Raw genomic sequence first — 22,449 nt, forward strand, 5'->3', positions numbered from 1 at the left:
AAAATGCAGAAACATCTGCTGGGCTCATGAGCTGCTTGCTTGCTATTAACAAGCAAAGAATCCGCTCGATTTGAACCTAGACTGAGCAATGTTTTAGGGCTGGGGGGTGGTGAGGAAGAGAGAAACTGACCTCCAACATCTCCTGGGCAGCAGCTCCACTACAGTGCACCGCAGGCTCCTCAGGTTGACTTCTGGTGACCCTATCTCAAGGATCACAAGAATTGCAGAAAAAAAATGCTTTCCCTCAGTGCTCCTGAACTAGTGGTCAAAATAGTGAAGTGAGAGCAGTGAAACTGAGGAGAGCATGGTGAAAGAAATACCAGAATCCAAGCAAGGCAACCTCTGCAGTGCAAACCTGGCTTAAAATTACCAATTGCTTCTCAGAGAATTAAAGAGATTTTTGCAGAGGATGATGCTTTCATTTCTATTTTCCCATCCAGGGTCTCAAACCTGACTGGTTCATTTCATAACTTCTTTCATTTTTCAGAAGAGGAAAGACAAGCGTCCTGCCCACCCACCCCCCCAAAAAAAACCCCCCAGTAACCCAGCACAGAGCACACAAACCTTAACTGGTCAGTAAGAACTGGCCTAAAGGGTGAGCATGTAGGTAGTGAGCATTGCACAAACTCAGCTACAACAAAACTAGTTCTACACTGATGCCAGTTACAGAAGGGAGAACATTGTTAATTCTAGGGGGAAAAAAAAAAAGAGAGAGAGAGAGAGAGATTGATAACCTGAATAAAATTAGTCTTAAGTTTAGGATCCAAACTGACCCTGAGCATGCAGCACCATCAGAGAGTGGCAAACACAAAATCATTGGTGTCACTTCTGCTTAGCTCCTGCTCTAAGTGCTTCTGTAGCTCTGTGCTGTTGTTTGCGCAGTGCTAAACATGGCAGCATCCAATTCTGTGGCTCTTACAAGGTGGAGGAGACTAAAACACTTCTGCAAAAAGCCAAACCAGAATCACTTATTAAAAACACCCAAGGAAATCAAGCTGGAGAAGTCCTGGTGCAAGCCCACTGCAAAGCCTTTGCTGGAGAGGCTGAGCTGCTCTAACCCTTGTTCTAACACCCATGCGAAGAATCACCCCAGTGCTCAGCTGAAGGAGCAGAGTAGCCAGAACGCTCAAATCACTGCTGAGTCGTCTTCTGAGACCAGCAGAGTACAGGCCCCAGCACTGCCCTGCTCTGCGACCAGTTCCATCACACAGCAGCCTTTCTGCTGACGTCTCCACACACAAAAGCGAACTGGCGGATAGGCAGCCAGACTTGAGCGCCTAGCAAAGGTCCCCATCCAGTGGCCGGCTCCGAAGGTGCAGCTCCTGTTCCCTGCTCAGAGCAAGGTCCTGCCGCGGGCAGCGCACAGGTAAGACCCGGGCAGTTCATGGATCTTGTCTGAGGGAGAAGAAATAAAGGATGCATAGCTAAGAATAACTCACTGCCCTCCCACTGGCTCATGGATAAGGTGCTGTGAAAAAAATATTGCACTGATAATCACAAAATTACAGTGGTGACAATAGAAAGGACTTCTGGAGGTCACCCAGGCCAACCCCCTGCTCCAGCAGGGCACCCACAGCAGCTTGCCCAGGGTCACAATGGCCAGGGGCCTTGGAAACTCTGCAGAGGAGACTCCACAACCTCTCTGCACAGCCTGCTCCAGGCCTCCAGCACCCTCACAACAAAGTTTCTCCTCTTGCTCAGATGGAACATCCTGGTTTCCAGTTTGTATCCATTGCTCCTTGTCCTGAATTTGGCCCCATCCTCTTGCCCCCCACCCTTGAGCTCTTGCTGAGCATTGTTCAGATCCCCTCGGAGGCTGCTCTTCTCCACGTTCAACACCCCCAGGGCTCCCACCCTTCCCTCCTCAGAGAGGTACTCCAGGCCCCTCAGCATCTTTGTGGCCTCCACTGACTCAGTTCCCTGACTCAGATGCCAGGTGGAGTTAAACCCAGATGAGGTTTGAGGTCTCTCTCTACGTTCACTCTTCTGACCTTGGCAGTTTGGGTGCCAGTGCCCCTGGCACTGGTTAGTGCCTCTACATCCACCACTGCACCTACTGTCTAGAATTAGCCCTAGGTAAGCCCAGATGGAAACAAAAGCTTGTGTGGGAGATGAGTGAAGATATTGAAACACGAAGGCAACTGCTGGAGCAGGGGAAAATAGTTTTATTTCATTTTGAGAAAGACAGAAGAAAGCTCCATTTGCTGGATCCAAGTTCTGGTGTAACTGACCAGTCAGACAAGCTGCACCTCACACAGGTGTGCTGGCACTGCCTCAGTGGCCACTTGTCCATACCCACCCCCCTCAGCTGAAGTACCAATGCTTCACAACGTCCAGTCCATGGTTCTCTTCACATACTCTTTGGTTATGCAGAGAAACTTCTTTACTGACTTCAAAAGACAGGTTCTGCACTTGTGTAAAGCTCCTGGAACAAAGAAGCAAGTTCCATGAGTTACTCCATGAGGGACAACAGCTTCTGTGAACAACAAGTGCTTGGCACCTGGATGTTTGCAGCATTCTACCATGGAGCCAGCAGAAGGGAAAAAAATAAATAAATGTGCATTTTCTTCCCAAAAGCTGGAATTTGGAGTGGGGGACACACACAGACCCTTACGGCCTGTCAACAAAGGTTTTAGTTGTAATCTCTTCTATGGAAATGAAGGAGGGAAAGGATGTTTAGCTGCTTGTACCTCCTCGACTTGCATTGTTATTTAAGACACAGTGCTTCCAGTTCACTTCCTGCCTCTTGCAGGTCTCCTACACTTTTGCAGAGCTATTTTTGCTTGCTGAACTCTCAGCTAAGTGTCAGCAAACAGCACATGGAATAGTTCACTTAAAACACACAAACCAACCCCAAAGATCTCATTTCTTTTTTTCCCTGTAGGTAGGGCAGGGACAGAACCAGAGATGTCTGATACAGAGTTCAACAGTGCTACTGTCCCCACAATCAACCCTCCTCCAACAAACATTCTGGATATATTTCCCTCTGAATATTTAGCCGGCGAGCCTTTCCACCCCACTGTTGTAAATACCTTTGGAGCTCTCCATCCAGTTTCTGAGAAACCTCTTTAAGCTCTTTCAGCATACTGCATGCTTTTGCACTTTCTCCTGAGAAGCTCGGCATCACTTCTGTCAGAAGTCCCTGGGTGATGGCTAGCTGCTTTTGCAGTTCATCTGCAACATCAGATGTCACAGACCTTATTCAGAACACATACAGTGGCCTCAGTCAATAGCAGACTGACCAATAGCTGGAGCAGCCACAGAACCAGAGGATGGGAAAATCTTACAAACACGTGGTGAGAAAATTGTGAAAGCCAAACATTTATGAAGAGTGACACCAGCAACAGGCTGTTAAAATTGCTAACAAATCACAATGTATCTAAGTTGCAATTCTACAGTTCTCTCATTCTGTTTCAGCCCTGTTTGTCTGCAGTTCCAGTTCTACAGCTCTAGTTCCTTCAGTACCAGCAAGTCTATCCACACGACTTTCTCTCTCAAACACAGAAAAAAGGACAGGCCACAGTGTTTCCAGTTTTGCAACTTGCTTGCCCATTAGGAACAAGAAAGGAGGAGGGATGCTACAAATACAGTGAAAAGATGGAGAAAAGTGCAGAAAATAAAAACCTGAAGCAAAAAACCCCAAAACCCCACCTTGGTCAAGTGCAGTTCGGTGTGTAAACAGAGGCAAGAACTATTCATAGCAAAGCATGGGACTAATGCTTCAGCCTGTGCCCATAAGAGCTGTGGGAGCACACACTAGTCCTTGTGGCCAGAGGGATGCAGCAGGTCAGAATTTTAACACAACAAATCCACTGGTTTTGAGAGTAAATCTAAGTGTCACATTTCCATACCAAGGTATGCTTGTGTGTCTCCTTCTATGTGAATGTCCTTCGTGGGCAGCTCATGTCTAGTGGCATCCAGGGAAACTGCAAAGCTCTTATATTGCTCTTTGAACTGTTCACAAGCAGGAACAAGGGGAGAGAGTATTTCCACCTGTAAAAGACACATGATCGACCAACACTTCCCATCCAAGGGTCAGCACCTCAGCTCCAGCCACTACTGTTGGGATGCTCCCATGCTTTTCAGACACTTGCACTGTGAACTGCTCTGGCAGCTGGTGTGCTGCTGCTGCCCCTTGCCCAACAGATCTGAATTGTTCTTGCCTGTCCACAAGGGACAATCACCAAGTCAGAAAGGCCATGGCTTAGGTTACTGGAGAGCATGATATGCCACAACAGGAGGTAGGTATTTCTTTTCAGGTGCATGACATTGTACCACTGAAGCAATGCAATCTTCTCTGGATAAAGGACTGCTTTGTGAGCAAGCCTATTTAAATACAGAAGCATGTAAAGCCTACCTGTTTGTCTAATGCCTCACTGAGTTTCTGCTCTCTCTCTTTGAGTAGAATTTCACGCTTCAACTTGCAGAGCTTCTCTTGTTGTCTCTGCTTTTCTTCACACAACTTTAACAAGTTTTGTTCTGCTTTTTTCTCCATCTCAGAAAGATTTTTTCCTGCCTATTACACATAAAAAAACCTAAACAAACAAACATTCACAACTAAAGTAATTCTACATCTAAGTAATTACCATATTCTGAATAAGCAAATGTAAGCCTCAGGACAGGTCAAAGAGCTTCAAAGTTAATGACTGAGACCTCCCTCCATCACCACTAATACTTTCGGTAAAGGAAAAATATACATGTGCAGCCCTGAGTGAACAAAGAACAAAGGCACTGCTATAGCCTTGAACTCCAGCCACACAGATCTTCCAGATCTTCTGCATGTCCCTACCTCAGAAAGAACCAGCATCAGGTTAAGAAACTGACACTGAATTTACTCTGGGAGTTTTTAAAGCAAACCACAGTTTTACAGCTACAAAAAATTGCACCCCCCTAGCTTTATGGAGCAGAAAGCATAGACAAGAAATGAAAAGATTCCTCAGGACCAAGTTCTCTTGCCTCAAACACCAAACACATGAGTGACTCTCACCTTTATTCTTAGGTAAGTTAAAAGCAGTGTCTGAGATTCTAGCTCTTCGATCAGATCATCAGGATCATATCCCTTAAGATAAGAACATATCAGATCAGTTTTGAGATTTACACAATCACTTTTTAAAGCTCAAATACATTACTGGATAAAGTCCAAGTTGTGCCCAGAAGTGTCATTGTCAACAGTCAGCTCAATGAAAACCAGTTTGGCTTTTTAAACAATGCATGTTAGTAAAATAAACTTCTCTGTGCTTTGTTCCACCATTTTTCCCAGCACCTTCAGCAGACTTTTATGATACTGGTAGAGAAGTTGAAGTTGCAGTACTACATTGAATAAGGCCCCTAAATGAGGCACTTCAAATAAATCTGGGTCAACATCAGAAAATATTTTCAAGATAAGGTGATTAATTAAAAAGTCTGGATAGGAATCAGAAAGAATCCACTTGAGGAGATACCACAGTTGCAGGAGGTTCTTTGGTCAGTGGTGAAACACCTGACAAACACTTCCAGCAGACAGACTTATCCTGTGATTTCTGCCAGAAGGCTTTAGGTCATCCCAAGACCTCAGAGTTGTTCTCAGGATTAAAGATAACCAGAAACCCTTCATTTCAGACATCTGAAACCAGACACACTAAGAACTGAATGTAGCTAGACTCACCGCTTCTTGTGGGTTCTGACATGTCCCTGAATCTCCTTCCCAAGCAGATTTTGAAGCAGGAGTCTCTACGTGGATAGTTTTATCTGTATCACAACAGAAAAGTTACTGCTGTCTTCTACCAAGCCTATAGGGTGGGTCAACAAAGCATCAAGGTCTTCAAAGGCAAAGATAATTGCAAAATTATGAAGTGTATCAGCACAAAAGGCATTCACTCTGATGACCTGAGGTGTTGGTCACATGCGAGCATCTAGCTTTAATTGACAGATAGGTGTGATGGGATTTTCAGAAGGGCTGATTATCACTCACTTGTTTTAGAGTGCTGTATTAGTAAGTTCTTCTGCATGAGGAATTATTAATGGCACACAGCACAGGTGCCAGCAGGTACGTCTTTATTTATGATAAAGGGCAATGAGGTCGTGCCAGAGCGCAGCACAGCACCGGACCAGAGCCCCACCCCAAGTGAAGCACAGCTAACTTCCCCTAAGCACTCTGGAAGGAACATGGTGGTACAAGTCATGACAGAGAACTGTGTTATTTAATATTTGATCTTAAACAAAATCCACAAAACCACCCAAAAGATACTAAAAATCAAGAGGCTACTTTAAACCCCCAAGGTCTTAATACATCTGCACAAAGACAGCTGGAATAACTTCACCTTATGAACCAAAATCCTTTTGTGGCTACAGAAGAACACGAGGGTGACTTAGCAAGTTACAGCACACACATTAAATATAATAAATCAAGAAACTGGGCATGAGTGGAAGCTTACCACCACAAATAGTTGAAAGATCGAGGTCAGGCCGACTGATTTTGTCTTCGCCTAACAACGTGGACTGCAGGACACTCTTCTCAAAACTACTCTGATTTGATGATCTAGAGACAGCACCTGCAGACAGAGGCTGTTATCAAGCTGAAAGAATCAGATGCTTTCACTAATATGCAGCAACCTTACACGAGGTCTTCCAGAAAATTATTTCTGTATTTCTTGCAAAAGACACAAAAGCAGACTGTTTCACAGCTCAGGGGTTTCAGCCATTTACAGCTGCGTTACTGACAAGATTAAGTACAAGACAGCAGGGTGGAGTAGAACAGCAGATCAAAGCCCTGTGTGGAGATGCTTATTCTAGACAACCCAATTACTCAATTCTAGTTTAGTTCTTTGTCAGAACATCCAGATAAGAGTTTAATGCACTCGTGTTTACACTTCTTATTCCCACATCAAATTTCTTAATTTCCTCTGTAGACAGGTAACAGCTAGCAGTGATGCAAGCAATGCAAAATATCACATCTTAACAACACTTCAGAGTTGTTAAAAAGCTCCACAAGTTGGAAATCTAAATTCACAAAAGAACAGATTTAAAATTCTGGTAAAACATACCAGCAGAAGTTTTGCGTTTCTGAGGAAGGCCGGATCTTGGTTCAGTTGTACAAGATGGTTCAGTAGCAGACTTTGAAAAGGACTTTGCTGAAGTATCCTGCCAATTAAGAAACAGGTGAGACCAAAGATGAGCAGTAATTACGACTGGCAATATAGCTTCCCTACAACTTGAATGCTGAAATTAACAAACCCAGGGCCTCTGGATGCTTTGCAAGTCACCCGAGTACAGTCCCAAGATCTCTCTCCAGGCTGCATCTAATAACACATCACAACTACCCTAGGAACCCCGCAGTCACCTTGTGCTCAGGTCTCGCTGCCACACGTCCGAGCCGCCCCTCCCACCATTCCTATCCTTCTCTGAGAGACACCCGAGCTCGGCAGCGAGACGTCCAAGTACCTTCTTGACGTCTTTGTTATCGCACTGCAGGTAGCGAGACTTCACGACTCTTCCTCCTGAAGGAGCAAAGACAGAGCTCAGGCGCGCTTCTCGCCGCAACGGGAGCGGGCTCCCCTCTCCCCCCACAGCTACCTTTCCGCTTTTCATTAGACGCTTCTCTGTCCGTCATCGTCGTACTGGAGTCACTCGCCAACAAGGACATCCTGCAAAGACAGAGCGGGAGATGACACCGCCGACGAGCTAGCTGCCGACCCGCTCCGAAGCCCCCGCCGCCATTCCGTCTGAACCGCGCGCAGGCGGAGCACCGCCCCCAAGCTCCAGGGCAAGAGAACAACGACGCACGCCCCCTGGCGGCGTGGAGGGCTGGAACCACAGAATTCCAGATTCACAGAGAGATGGAATTCCAGAATCACAGAGCTACAGAACCACCTTGCTTGGAAGAGACCTTTTAGCTCATCAAGAGTGGCAGGCATCCCTGGAGCAGGCTGCCCAGGGATGTTGTGGAGTCTGTCTCTGGAGGCATTCCAAACCCACCTGGACACATCCCTGGGTGATTTACTATAGGTGATCCTGCTCTAGCAGTAGGTTGGACTGGATAATCTCCAGAGGTCACTTCCAACCCCCACCATGCTGCGATTCTGTGAAGCCCAACCATTAACCCAGAGCTACCAAGTTCACCACTCAGCCCTCAGGACCACATCCACGCAGCTTTTAAACCCCTCTAGGGATAGGGACTCCACCACTTTCTCTGGGCAGCCTGCTCCATGCTTTGACAACCCTTGCAGTGAAGAAATTGTTCCTAACGTCCACCCTAAACCTCCCCCGGCACAACGTGAGGCCGTTACTTTTTGTCCTATTGACAGGCATGAGGGTGTCCCCAGACGGAGCTCCCACCTGTGCAGTTCCTGCAGGGGACTGCTGGCCTCAGCACTACGGCAAAGAAGACACCAGGACCTGACAGCACCTATGTCATGACCGATCCCAAATCCTCCTCTGTCCCCAGGCCTTTGGTGGGAGGTGACCACCCTGCACCTCCAGCTGATGACCCTCAAGAACACTACACTAGAGATCTCCTGTGCTGCTCCAGTGCTCTAACAACGCCTCGGAAAGGTCCCTGAGCACCATCACCACCAGCCACCTCCACAGCAGGAGCTCTCCCCACCACCAGCACCGGGATTCTTTGGTTTAACCATCAATCCACCCACTCCCGCTTCTTCACCGCAGGGCGCTGCCTCAGAGAGCACCTACCTCCCGGCGAGCGCCCGTTCCCGAGCCGTGCTGGGAGCCGCAGCCGCCAGCCGAGCCCAGGCCCGGCCGCCGCAACCCGGGAGCGCCGCTTCGCGCCTCCCGCGCGGACGCGTCACGAGGCCCCGCCGCGGGGTGGCGCATACGTAGTGCGCGCGCGGCACTGGCTGGGCGCCGCCCTGCCTCCCCCTACCCGGAAGTGGCGAGCGGGGCCTGTGGCGGGCGGCGCTGCGGGGCGCCGGCGCTTCACCGACTGGTTGAGGTAAACGGCGGCGAGGCGCGGCGACCCCGCTGGGCGTCTGCCCGGCCTCCCTCCCTTCCTTCTTGTTTATTTTTTCTGTCCCACCTTCTTTCCGTCTCTCCTTCTTTCCTTCCCTTATTCCTTCCTTTCTTCGCTTCTTCCTGCCTTCCTTCCCTCCCTTCTTTTTTTTTTTTCTCAGAGGGACCGGATCCCGCACCGAGCCCCGGGGCCGGTGTGGGGTGAGCGGGGAGCTCTCTGTACGTATCTGGAGGGGGCGTCTGGCGGCCAGGGGCTGTGGGGCTCCGCCGCTGCCCTCCCCAGGGCCGGGAGCTGCTCCGGGGTGGGCCGGCTGGGGCCGGGGTGAGGAGCGGGCGGGAGCTGCGGTGTGCTTGGCTGCGGGGAGCTTGGCTGCGGGGAGCTTGCGTGGGCTTGTAGCGGCCGGATGGCAGATGTGTTGCTGCTGACTCGGTTTGCGTCTGATGTGCTCTACAGCTAGACATGCCCTAAGGGAGCAACGCGCCTCACTGCCCGGCTGCACCTTCTGGATCTCAGTGGGCAGCGGGGGAGATCTTACCGGTTGTGTTAAGTTCCATCCCTAGCTACTGATCTTTCCGCCACGCAGCCTCCTGCTTTCTCAGGTGATTTCTCTGACTGCTGGTATGAACAGCCTGGAAACTTTCACAAAACTACCTCAGCATCGTTCAAACATTCTTTAAAACTCTCCATGTTCTTTTGTTTCTTGTTCTGTTTTTGGGTAATGCTTAGACAATTCGGTGCTGCTGCTGTCTTGAGGTTGTGCTTTATCATGGTGACCATCATTGCCTAAGTGCTGCATGCCTCTAGCTGTATCTTTGGGAGTGCTCTGTCTTTTTGGTGAGTTTGGTGTTGCAATCTCTGGCAAGTAAAGCTTTTGCAAGCTGGGAACATCTCTTTGTTACGTGTTTGTAAACTAAAAGTAGCAGGGTACTATCCTGATTTTATGACTGTTTGTAACCATAGAATCGATGTAGGTGTGTGTGATCCTAATGTAAGCTGACTTCCTACTGTAATTTTTAGTCTTTATGCCTATCTATAAGTATTTTGGCAAAATTCTTACTCATCTTTATTTGCAAGTTGTGATTGTAAATCGAGAAGTACTTTGGATGCAAATGTATTCAGCATTCACCTTCTGGAATTGGGTGGCAGTGTAGCAAAGGGCTGGAGATGATCTCAGGCTTCTGGCAACTGCAATTAGCCTTTCAAAGATGTCATCATCATCCTCCCACAGAACTCCTCGAGGTGGTTTGGTATTGGTTTGTCTTCCTAGCTTTTTGCAAATAAGAGTTGTCATGGGTAATTAGAAGGGCTCTGATTTCAGATGTGTTAGCTGTAATACATGAGTTAAGTACTTGACCTAAAGTAACAGTGCAAAGTAATCCTGCTTTCTAGTTTAGTGTGTTCCTGTCACACCCAGAAAGATTTAGTGAGCCTTTGGTTTCTTTAACTGGGGATCCTGTCAGGGACAAACTTGTTTAACTTAGGGGAAGCAAGATGGGCACACATGTATTCCTATTACCTTAACATTCATTGTGGGTCTTCTTAGAAAAGTTAATTTCATTACCTTTGTCTTTGCACTAACAATGACATTTTCAACCTTCTCTATGTGTGAAGTCCAGTAACAGTGATGTATCTAAGGCCATTTCCTTAATCATTAGTGTTTGTTATCCAACGCAGGAGCTGCTGCAGTGACGTGATGGAACTGTTTTTGTAGATCTGCACAGTTTGGGTTGTTTGGGTTGGTTTTTTTTGTTGTTGCCCTGCTTGAACATGTATCTCAATAAAAGCCTTTTTCTGTAGTTGAATGTTGTAGTTTCAGCAGGGGCAGGGCAGCTCTGTGCCAGTCTGATCAGAGGGGGAAGGCTCAGGTTTGTATTTTTCTGTGGAACCTGAAGCGCTTCTAGAACTGAATAATTTAGGAAGAGTAAATACAGCTGATGAAAAATTTAAATGAGGTTCACCTGGAAAGAAAAGCTTTGTATAGGCTAAGTTTTCTGACAATGATTCCAATGTCAGACCTTGAATAATCCTGGGTATGAATAACTGCTTGATAGTCTCCAAGATTCTTCTGGCTTGGGTTCTTTGCCTCTGATGCTCTCAGCTGTTTTGCTCTCATTCCTTGTTTTCATTTCCTTTGAGTCATACATCTGTAACTCTTGACATCACACTTTGTATAGGAGTAAGATGTTATAGACCCTTAGTGTCACTGTGAACCTGATAAAGTATCCTCGGCGTGAGGTTAAATTGTGTGCTCCTGAGTCATTCAGAGGCAGTAGAGGTCTGCATCTGAAGTACTTTGAGGGTGCAGCTCGGGGTCTCAAGGACCGTAGGGTGTAGAGAGAGGGTAACTGAGAAGGAGCTGCCTGTGATGAAGGCAATGTCTTTGAGTTTTTGCTGTATTATGTCACGTTACTTGCACCGCAGGCCAGCTTCTCCGTGGTTGGGCAGTCTGTGGAGTAACTCCTCTGGCAGGGTTGGTTACGAAGAGTAGTAGCAAAGGTAAATTTGCATGCTCCATCCAGAACTCCTCGTGGCATCACAGAAGCTTTTCACTAAAGAAAACTGAGGATCGAAGGTTATTTAGTCCAGCAGAACTTGTGTGATCAAGAAGAATGTTGAAATATTAATAGAAAGCTGAACAAATTTCAGATAATTGGTAGTTGTCTGAAATATTGGAAAAAATTAGCATTAACGATGATCTTCTAAAAGCAACTGAACGTCCTTATGACAGGAGGTGAGACAAGGGTCGAGGCCTTTGTCTTACTCATAATGCAGTTAATTGTGGAAACTTTAGGGTGTGTCTACAGCCTATTATCTTGCTGGAAATTCCTTGTTTTGCAAATTAAGGATCAGTAATAGCTGAATATTTTTTAAATTGCTAAATGCTTTCAGGTGGATCAGAGGAGTCTCTCCTGGGAGTGGTCATTGGCCATTCTGGTATTCAAGCATATTCGACTTCAAGTCCTAGTGATGTTTCTACTTTTGTCCTCAAGATTACCCAAAGAACAATGGAAGAAGCTTGAGTCTTTCAGTCTGAGGAATGTAACACTGGCAATGTACATGAAAATGTGAAGAACTGGAATATTATAAAGTTCATCCTCGACAATTTTGCAGTAATGGTAGCTTTCCCTTTTTAGCTTGGCTGTGATTCATTGGCTAAATATGTGGCTTCAAATGATGGCCTTATTTAAACTAAACAGATATCCTGTGTGATTGGGGCAAAGCTCTCCTCTAGAATATTACTGTTAGTGAGTGGCCAGTGTTGGCTTTAATGCCTATTAAAAGTTTAATTTGCTTAGTGGAGACTTGAAAACACAAAATGCCATCGAAGTGAGCATGTAGAAGTGGAATGTTTGGGTTACTATTTTTATTAATGTCTGAGCAAAAAGCAAAATTACAGCTTCATGATATACATTAAGTAGCCTGCACGTTGTAATTCTGTGCAGTTCTTCTACAATATAACAGTTAGCTGAAACGTTGCCTTGCTCAGTGATTTTAGTGGCAAAGATAATCAGTCCTCCGTAATCACTCCAGCCCTGTGTTCACTTGGATTGCTTGGTAAGTCCAGTGGCTTTTATTTATTTCTTAAGCATATGAAATTGCTAATTGCTAGGTTATAGAAGTACGGCATTAGTCTGTTGCCTTGTAAACTCACTCTGTTAGCTCTGCTAACAAACACACTGTTGGTGGAACTTGCAAAGGGTGGGGAAGGGGAGAGGAACAAAACCGTGAAAAGAGACTTTAGATTGGTTAGACTTGCTTGGAATTATTTTTCTTAGCAGACCTGTTGGAATTATCCTTCTAGCACAGGGCTGAGTATAAAGTGGTCTGTGACTGGTACCTGACAGTTAAATTTGTCTATCAGTACTTCAGATTTACTTCAATATCACTTGAAATAAATACTACTGTGTGTGTTGTACTGGGACTGTGAAACTGTCTCAAGGGTACAAGTCATACATCACTGTATCCTATAACGCTAATCCTATGCAGCTGCTGCCCCACTCATGCTCACTGAATTAATGCAGTCTAATGTTTTTGAATGAAGGGTTACAATCCAAAGCTTTGCATCTCTAACGGACTTTTTTTCTCTTGCCCAGCTCTTTTTGCTTGTGTAAAAGAGGGCTTTGGTGAAAAAGAATGCCTTGCTGTGTTCTGTAGACACTGATGACTGGCCTTAGTAAATTTAAAGTACTGTGAAGATGTCTATTTGTGCTACAAATGGCTTGTCACAAGTCAAACATTTTAAGGAAAACAGGAAGAAGTCAGACTGTGGAGTCTAAAATTAGTTGATGTAGATCTAGTGCCAGCTTCTGCCTCCCACTTCTTAAACTCTCTTAACACACATGCATTGGAAAGGGGCTTCTTAGGATGTTGAAAGAAATTGAGGTAGTTTGGCAGAATTTCCATCTACAGAAAGCACTCAACAGTGATGTTCTGTGTGCTGACCAGGATGGTGTCTTTTCCTCCTCTATTTCTTTTTGATTCAGATATTCTCTGCACCTGAACTTAGGCTTGTGCTTCCTTGATGAACCAAAGTGCATTGATTCCAACTGCTTAATTTTTGTAAATAGAGGTCATAAAATTAGAAGGAGTTGTAATCATCCTTTCAGAGCACTCCTGGCATAAATGAGAGGGTGGTACCTAATTAACTTTTCTAATTAAGAGGCACTTCTGTGACTGGGGCCTGGCTGAAGCACTCAGGCCTCATTGTTGGTGTCAGAGAAGTTTTTGCAGTGTAGAGTAGCTTCCTGCTGCCATTTAAGCCCAGTTTGTCTGGCTTTGAATTCCAGCCACTAATTTGTGGAGCTTTGACCTCCAGACTTCTGGTTGTTGCCAAGCTCTAGTTCTCTATGCAAGGACTTCACTGATAGTAGTCTCCTCTGTGCTTCTCATAGACAAAGCGTTGGAGCATCTTGCTGTGAGGGGGTGTTTTCTAGCAGGTTTGTTGTTGCTATTCTTCTATCAGCTTCTTAACTGAATTTCAGACATATTCTAGATGCAGTACAGGTCACCTTCTGAGTCCAAGGACTACATGTCTGCCTACCTAAATACTCCTTTACTGTTGCAGTCAGTGTCATTTTGGTAGTGTTGGGAGAATACCATGTTTAAATGATTACTTGCTGTGGTTTCCAGGCTTGTTTCAGGGTGGCTTCTCTTCCATCCCTCTGGTATGGATTGTTTCATGCATAAATTTGAAGTTGTATCTATAAACTGAGCCGAAATCTGTTCAGCATTTGCTTTCTTTCTCCTGTGCTACTCAACTGCATAGTGGATTTAAATTTCTGGTTGCTTTCTGCCATCTCAGTCTCTCTGTGATACATTCCTCATCAATTACTCTTCTCTTTCTTTTAGAGTCATCATGAAAATGTTTGCTTTAAGACAGGAGTCCACCTTCACTAGAATCTAATCCTCCAGTTGCTTGATGATAGTGCTTGATTGAATACTGGGAGTCATTAGGTAATTGACTTAAAACTGTCCAGTGTGTGCTCTTCTCAGGGTGCTGTTTGGATGAAACTGTTCACTGAGGGGACTTCCTCTGTCATACCAGACTGTGTGTCTGAAACTAACTGCTGGGGGAGAAAAGGAAGTCTGTACAGGAGTGTCTTCCCTGAACTGGTTGCTTGAGTACAGAGGAAAATGCTCACTGTTCTTTTATTTTTTTTCCTGTCTGTGCTCCAGATTTATCTTCCCCACGAGCAGCGATCTGCTGTAGATTGTACTGCAAGTTAAGGTGTTTGAGCTTCTGTAGATTAAGAATGCTTTACACTTGCATAATTACTTAAGAGGTACTTCAGATTATTAGCTCCTGAGTGTGACTAGAACAGGAAATGGTGAGTGGACTTTGAGCTCCCTGGTCCATCCTTCTATATGACCAAGTTCTTGCAATGAGCTGACTTGCATGAATGAAGAGTGAAATGTAACAGGGGAAAAAATTCCGGGAACGATCATCCAGCTTGAGCAGAGATGTGCTGTGGTTTGTCTTGCTGCCTGTGGCTTGCTTAGCCTTCCTTTTGATGAGTAGCCACTAGAAACGATCCAGCTTGCACAACAATGTCTTCTGTAAGCTCACTGCTCAGAGTTCTCTTAAAGCGTAATTCTCTGCTGTTCAGGAGGCAGATCTGTCATATGCCTGTGGAGTGATTCATTCCTTGCAGTGGAAGTGGCAGCTAAATGCTTCCAACTCTGGGTTTTCATTTGAAATCATTGCTCTCAGTGGCCTTGTGCAAGTTCCTGTGCAGTTTTTCAGTGACTTCCCTGCTCTTTTTTTGTTTGTAAGTGTATAATCAGAGCACCTTGTTCTTGGAACAAAAGGAGGTGCTTCATTTTACTACCCATCAATAAGCTTATTAAACTGCTGAACTACAGCAGAGTAAGCAAACCTAGTCCTGATGATCTGAGCATATTGAGCTGCAGTGGAGAGAATAATCACCAGCACGAGCATGGTGTTAGTACGTCTGGAGGCTTTTAGCTTGACAGTTAGGGGGAGGCTGACTTCCACGAGGTTGATGTTATATTGCTGGCCTGCAGCAGGGGTGAAAGAAGGAAAAAGATTTGTAGTCTCATGCATGAGTTTCCTGAAACCCAGTGAGGTAGGACGGTCACTGTGATGGGTACAAAGGCTTGTGAATGAAGTGAGTTATTTGGGATCTTGGTAGCAGAACTGAAAAATAGTTGCACTGATACTGTTTTGACTTTGTTGCCTAAAATGGAACAAAGCCCCAAAGCATGTTGAAATGTTTCTGTAGTGCAGATGTGTCTCACTGAAGTGAAATGAGCACTCTCTTGTCTGGGTAAGTGATGTGTGTTTAAGAAATCATGGTGGTGTACAGGGCCAGGAGTTGCTGGCAGCAGGAGGGTCTCTGGGGGTGCTGTACCTGTCCTGTACCCTTCATGAAGAGAGGTCAGTTGGGGGAAATGAAAATGGTGTGGGTCTCAGTATCAGAACCATCTTCTGCCTCGCGGCTCTGCACTACTCCTCTGCTGTAGTTCATGGCTACTCTAAACTCTCACTGCTGATTTACGAACTGATCAAACCCCGTTTCTACCTCTAACTGCTCATGCAGCTTAGGTGTTTATGTGGGAAGATGAAGAAATATTTGTGCAGCCATGCAGAGAAACAGTCAGAGGAATGGTTAAAACTAATCTGGGAAAGCAGAGAAGTTTTAATGTAGGGATTTAGCCCAGTTCAGTTTGCTTTGTGGCTGTGCAAATGGCTGTGCTGCTGTGAGAGGGAGGGATGGCACAGGAGCAGAAGGAATAGTGACACGATAGATAATGTGGCAGCTACCCACTGCGTAAGATAGGCTGAGTGCATTTGTTCTTCACTGATTTTATTATTTAAGAACTATTCTCATTCTCAGGAAAATAACCCCTTGGTACATCTTCTACACTAGTATTTAACACCCGATTTCTCTCTTTTATCTTTTTTCAGACAATGGGCACTGCATATTAAGCAGGGGTGAAGACTGAAGCCCATTTGGGGACAGAATGAGTTTGAAAGATGCTGATGGTGCAGTTTGCCAGGCAAAGGCAGCCTATAGTCTTCATATTTACCCCCAGCTCTCAACAGAAAGTGCTCCCTGTTGCAAAGTGACAGCAACCAAGGACAGCACCTCTTCAGATGTCATCAAGGATGTCATTAGTATCTTAAACTTGGACGTCTCAAAACATTATGTGCTCGTGGAAGTGAAAGAATCGGGTGGTGAAGAATGGGTGCTTGATATAAATGATTCACCTGTGCATCGAGTTCTGCTCTGGCCTCGCCGTGCTCAGGACGAGCATCCGCAGAAGGAAGGGTACTATTTTCTCTTGCAAGAGAGAAACACTGATGGGACCATCAAGTACGTCCAGATGCAGTTGCTTCCCAAGGAGACGGATGCACGGCGGTTGGTGGAAAGGGGTTTTCTTCCCTGGCATCAGGAGAACTTTGATGACTTATGCAACCTCCCCAATTTAACAGAGACAACTCTCCTGGAGAATCTCAAATGCCGCTTTCTGAAGCACAAGATTTACACTTACGCAGGAAGTATTCTCATTGCAATTAACCCCTTCAAGTTCCTGCCCATTTATAATCCTAAGTACGTCAAGATGTATGAGAATCACCAGCTTGGGAAGCTGGAGCCTCATATCTTTGCCATTGCTGACGTGGCTTATCACACCATGCTCAAGAAGCAGGTTAACCAGTGCATCGTGATTTCAGGGGAGAGCGGCTCTGGGAAAACTCAAAGCACAAACTTCTTAATTCACTGCCTCACAGCACTGAGCCAGAAAGGGTACGCAAGTGGTGTGGAGAGAACTATTCTAGGAGCAGGACCGGTTCTGGAGGTAAATTTATGCTAAAACTGCCTTCTGTGAAAATTCTTTCTTGAAAACTTTCACTGCTGTTTGAATCCTGCTTTGAGTCACCTCCACGGCTCGGGCTGCGCTGGCGTTTGGCTGCGTTGCCCAAATGCTTCTAATTGATTTTCCTTAATTCATCCTTCCGTTCAGTTGACTTCCTGTTGCTTTTAGTTGATATTTGACTTAACTTTCCACCACTGCACATGAATTCTGGGGCAGAGGTTACCTGTGTTTTCAATCATAACATCTTGATGTCATTTGAATCAAGTTGTAAGTCAATGTTTTTATGGAAAGATTGTTCCACTAAAACGTGAATGGCTCTGTGCTGTCCTGCCTGTGTGTGCCAGCGTGTCCTGCAGCAGGTTTATCAACTCCCTTCTTCAGGGAGCTATTCCTGTTCTAGAATTGTTTGCTTTGAAGAGAGCAACACTGTTAGCTGGGGAGAAAGTGTGAGATGGTTTTGGCTTTTATTGCTAGAGCATTTCCAACAGGAAGTGAGGAGGAGGGTACAGCTGGCCTTGCCTTAGGTAACAGCAGGGCAGACTTACTGCTGGGCTTTGAGACTTCCGTCTCTCCCCTTACTCTCTCATCTGAAAGGAAAAGCTGAAAGCTTGGATGGATGTAATGATCACTCATGGTAGAATCTTCTACTGCAAGGAGATGGCACGTGGCCACTGGAATTTTTAGGTTTAAATATTCTCAAATGTAGCAACACTTTGTTTAAAAAAGTAATAAGCCATTTTAAATGCTTATAGGCAAGACGAGAAAAAGCAGGGAAATGGAACTTTCAAGAGTGCTACACTTGTGATTGTGGAAAGCTTTTTTGCAAAGAATGAGGAATCTACGCAAGTTCTTTTTTGCCTTGCTTTCTGCCTGAAAGAAGAAGTAGAATAGTTTGAGGTTTGTTGGTTGCTGGAGTTCAAGTTGGCAGTTCTAAACAGAAAACAGGAAGGGGTCACTGTGGAAAGTGCTGTTTGATCAGCTGATCTCGCTGCTGCTAATAGAATTAACTGTTTCAGATCCTGGCCTACCAGATGTGATGCAGCTGTGTCAGACCAGGTAGAGATGTAAGATCTCATGCTGTGGCCTGTGCATTGAGTGGGAAAGATGTGTATCCCTAGCTTCAAAGCTAAAGTTAAAAACGTTTCTGGAATCACAGGCAGATGTTGTCTGGGAACACTCGTGAAGAGAGAGGTGTTTGTGATCTGCAGTATGATTGGCTGTCATCAGTACTGCAGCTTCCTCAGACTTCGAGTGGGCATTTGGTAATGCATGGGGAAATGGCTTTCATAGCCAGAAATACAATGGCCAATTTAAAGCTCAGTTTGCAAACTTGTCAGACTCTAGTGTGGCTTTGGAGTACACTGTCTGAAATGTGGGGCCCTCCTCTGGAATCCTCAGAAACTTACTTCTCTGTTCACATAACTGCAGTGCATATCAAAAAGTGGTGCTGTGGTATGTCTAGAGCACAGAGACTTCAGCTCAATCTCTCCTACTTTGGATCCAGCAGAGCAGGTTCAGTGCACATGGAGGCTTCCACATTCCCAGCATGGCTGCGCTTGTGCAACTCTGGTCGCTGACAGTCGTTCAGCGCAGCACCGCAGTCAGAGCTCCTTTGGGGGGAGCCATGCAGGGGAACCTCCCTTTGCTTTGTGGAAGTTAAACTTCGATGTTAGAATCGGTCACTTCCAAACCCAACTGGTGACTCATTTGGGTTTTTACTTAAGGGAACTGAAGTGCTACCAGGGAATTTTTCTTGAATGGATGTTTCAGGGGATTTTTTGCATGAAAAGTTCTGTAGCCTGCCTGAACTGTTCGAGTATGTTCCATTCTGTCTGGAAGTTTTGAGTCCTCGTGGAAGATCGACATGTGCTCTGAACTGAAGTCTGACTCCCTGGCTCCTCTGATGTACAAATTGTTTGCATTTTGGCTCAGAACTTCCTCTTTTTAGTGACCTTTTATTTTCCTCACACCTAAGGAAATGGTGTGTTTCTAGGCTGACCTGTAAAAATGCAAGGAGTTAAAGCAAGCATTTCTAGCACAGAGGCAAGCACACTTAGTGTGGTGTGGAGATGGATTTACAGTTTCATCATCACATACTTAGTGCACTTGGGAACATGTCTCAAGCTGCACCAGGGGAGGTTCAGGCTGGATGTTAGGAAGAAGTTCTTCACAGAGATTGGCCATTGGAATGTGCTGCCTAGGGAGGTGGTGGAGTCACCATCACTGGAGGTGTTTAGAAAGAGCCTGGATGAGGCACTTGGTGCCATGGCTTAGTTGATTAGATAGTGTTGGATGATAGGTTGGACTTGATGATCTCAAAGGTCTTTTCCAACCTGGTTAATTCTATTCTATTCAATCCTGATTTTTGGTTGGCCTGCTTACCTCTGTTCAAAGCTTTAAGTGGTTTGCAGGTAAAGTCTTGTTAATACTTTAGAAATTGTGAACGACTAGGAGCTAGACTTTGAAGAATGGAGTTTAACCCCTACCATGAAAGGAGATTTGACCTTAAATGTTGCTTGATATTAACTTCTCAAACATCTGAGAAGTACAGGATACTGAGACAGTGTGGTTAAAAATGAAGTACAGTGCTAGCCCAACTGCTGTCGGATGACCTAGTGAAAGGAAAGCTGATCACACTTAACTTGTCAAAGTGTGTTGAAGAATATGGTAGCAGTGATTAAACTTTAAAGTTAAATGCCACCCAGAAAAGATTCCTCACCCAAAATGTTCAGCAACTTGGAATGTTCTTTAAAAGTTGTAGATGATAAAGACTCTCATGAGAAAACCATCCAGTACATGAAAACTTCCCTAAAACTGATAATATTAAATCAGCTTGCAAGAATTTGCTGTATGCTTTGACTAAATACCAGACACATGAGATCATAAGAGCCTTTAGTTTTAAAGTGGATTCGTTGCTTACATGAATAATTACTAAGAAAAGTTTTTCAGGAAGCTTGGGCTATGGGAGTTCTTCACTCTGTAATGCCAAAACATTTGTTATTAAAAACATAACCTGGCCAGACTGGCTGTGCTGTGCTTTTGTTTCTGGAATATAACTGGTAAGGTAGCTGGTCACTTCAGCTGGCAGTAAGAAGTTTTTCCAGGATGAATTTGCAAGTCTGCTGTTGTGAAGCCCGGCAGAGTTCACTCCACCACTGAGGGGAAGTCGAATGGTGTCCTTCAGAAGCAGCTGAGGCACTGTTGATGAGATGGGACCAGGGGCTTGACTTACTGTTTCCTGTGCTGGTGTTGCTGAACTTCCACTTTTGCTTTGCTGTTTGTTTTACAGTTTGGTAACTGTAAGGAGCTGGCCTGAATTTCATGCAAAGGTTCACAAGCATTTGTATACAGCATGGGCCCTAAACAAAGTTAATCTGGGTGATGAGTTGTTGGTTGGCAGCTGCAGAAAGGTGTCACTGCTTGCTTTGACCGGTCCTCAGTGGGGATGCTGTCTGCAAGGTAACACAGGTAGTGTGCTGGCTAGAATTGAGAAGGTTGAACTCCAGTCATGTACAAGCGTTGCTGGACACAAGACCAGGGGTGTAAGTGGCCCTGGAGCTGTTAGAGAGCCAAGCAGACATGGCACTTGGGGCCATGGTTTAGTGGCCATGGTGGTCTTAGGTTGATGATTGGACTCAATGATCTTAGAGGTCTTTTCCAACTGAAGCAATCCTGTGAATCCTCTCTGGAAATCCACTGACTATTCTAAAGTTACAGCAGAATTGCCCTGTGGGTTTTCACCCTACACAGGCAGAACTCCTTGTACTCATTCCTTCAGGTCAGGAATAATGGTTGTCTGAAGAATTATGGATGTTCTCCCAGGCTGAGAATTTCTGGGGTTCTCTGAACTCTAGAAAGCTGACAGTAGAAATGTAGTTGTAAGAGAGCTTTGAGTGAGGATCTCTTTTGGAAATAGTAGTAATTGAGGCTAATTTGCACTCTCTACCTGTGATTACCTCTCCTGTACTCTTGGTTATATCTGAATGTGTCATCCTCCTCCCTCAGTCCCTCAAATATTGTTTCATGGGATGAACGGTAAACAGGTACAGGTCTGTGAGGAGCAGTGGGGGCTTCCTAAGCAGCCTTTTTGGGACCTGCATGCTGCCATTTCCATAGTGCAGGTTAGCAGGAGGCTGAGTAATGAGCAGCTCTGCACTGGCATACTTTAATTGAAAATTAACACATTTTGCTTTATTACAGGCATTTGGGAATGCGAAAACGGCACACAACAATAACTCCAGTCGCTTTGGAAAGTTCATTCAAGTCAACTATTTAGAGAATGGTATTGTCCGAGGGTAAGTACAGCATGAGGCTCTGCTGGGGCTGAGCTCTCTACTTTCGGGAACTGCTGAAGAATCTGTGTGCAAAATGCTACCTTACTGAGGATCTGCTCACGTGAGAACAGCTTGGGCTGAGGAGTGCTTAAGACTCTGACTTGGCATCAGTAATTTGTGTGCAAATAGTTGTGTGTCTAACAGCATGCCAGAAAATAAACTCTCTCAGATCTTGCTGCGGTAAAGAGCCCCTTAAATCTTTAATGCTGGCATCTGCAGAATGCCCAGCCGTGTCAGGCATGTGGTCAGGATGGAGCTGTGCTGGTTCAGGTGCACAGTGTTGATGTAGAGCTCTGCCTGAAGCTTGCTGCCCTGCGGTACAGTGACTGCTGGCTGGTGCTCCTTTGGCTGCTCTTGGTGTTTGCAGTGTACAGTAGCCCAGGTGCCCGGGAACTCTGTGCTACGTTTGCTTTGAGTGTTACTCTGAAAGAAATTGGCATCGTTTCAGATGAAGCCCCACTAGCTCAGGACTTTGGTTCAGTTTGAATATGTTTGTTTTGTCTTCAGCATGAGAAAAAGCTGCTCAAACTTTGGCCTCACTGTCTGTATCCCATGTCAAGGAGTTCAGGTTATCATTTAGGAGATTTCTTTATCAGGCCCTAAGGGCGGGCGGGCTGGCTGCCTTCCATTTGAGACTGATTCCTATACTGGCATAAAAATCTAGCAGGTTTGTTAGGGTGGGAAGCAGACAGCTGTCCAGGATGTTTGGGGGGTCTTAGCCTTTACATTCCTGTTGATCTCAGAGCAGATATCATTAGCACTCTGCATATCTTCTTTCTGCTTGCAGTTTTTCATCATGACTTTCCTTGCTCCGTCTGCCTTTCTCCAGTT

The 22,449-nt window shown here is 45.4% G+C and overlaps 2 protein-coding genes across 2 annotated transcripts in view; one reads left to right on the forward strand and one right to left on the reverse strand.

The window, feature by feature from the left end:
• Positions 1-2,160: 2,160 nt before the first annotated feature.
• Positions 2,161-7,658, reverse strand: HAUS8 (HAUS augmin like complex subunit 8). Its single transcript, XM_054175425.1, has 10 exons — positions 7,552-7,658; positions 7,420-7,475; positions 7,023-7,119; positions 6,414-6,530; positions 5,645-5,727; positions 4,988-5,059; positions 4,358-4,516; positions 3,852-3,993; positions 3,033-3,174; positions 2,161-2,425 (listed from the first exon to the last, which is right to left on the reverse strand). Exons 1-10 carry the CDS (start codon positions 7,619-7,621, stop codon positions 2,305-2,307), a joined length of 1,059 nt encoding a protein of 352 aa, XP_054031400.1. The 5' UTR covers positions 7,622-7,658; the 3' UTR covers positions 2,161-2,304.
• Positions 7,659-8,846: 1,188 nt separating this feature from the next.
• MYO9B (myosin IXB) overlaps positions 8,847-22,449 on the forward strand; it is a 36,874-nt gene continuing 23,271 nt past the window's right edge. Inside the window, 3 exon segments of the mRNA XM_054175483.1 lie at positions 8,847-8,926; positions 16,374-17,266; positions 21,485-21,579. Coding sequence (XP_054031458.1) covers positions 16,430-17,266; positions 21,485-21,579 — 932 coding nt within the window. The 5' untranslated portion in view covers positions 8,847-8,926; positions 16,374-16,429.

Source organism: Dryobates pubescens, chromosome 31 (genome assembly GCF_014839835.1).
Source record: "Dryobates pubescens isolate bDryPub1 chromosome 31, bDryPub1.pri, whole genome shotgun sequence".
NCBI classification, from domain to species: domain Eukaryota; kingdom Metazoa; phylum Chordata; class Aves; order Piciformes; family Picidae; genus Dryobates; species Dryobates pubescens.

What these genes read in the sequence shown, in the direction of transcription:
- HAUS8 (XM_054175425.1), bottom strand. Translation starts at nt 7,621, where the DNA reads ATGTCCTTGTTGGCGAGTGACTCCAGTACGACGATGACGGACAGAGAA. An exon ending in GTGAGGCATTAGACAAACAG is followed by an intron (nt 3,994 to 4,357) that starts GTAGGCTTTACA and finishes TGTCTTTTACAG; the next exon opens with GTGGAAATACTCTCTCCCCT. An exon ending in AGACACACAAGCATACCTTG is followed by an intron (nt 3,175 to 3,851) that starts GTATGGAAATGT and finishes CTGATGTTGCAG; the next exon opens with ATGAACTGCAAAAGCAGCTA.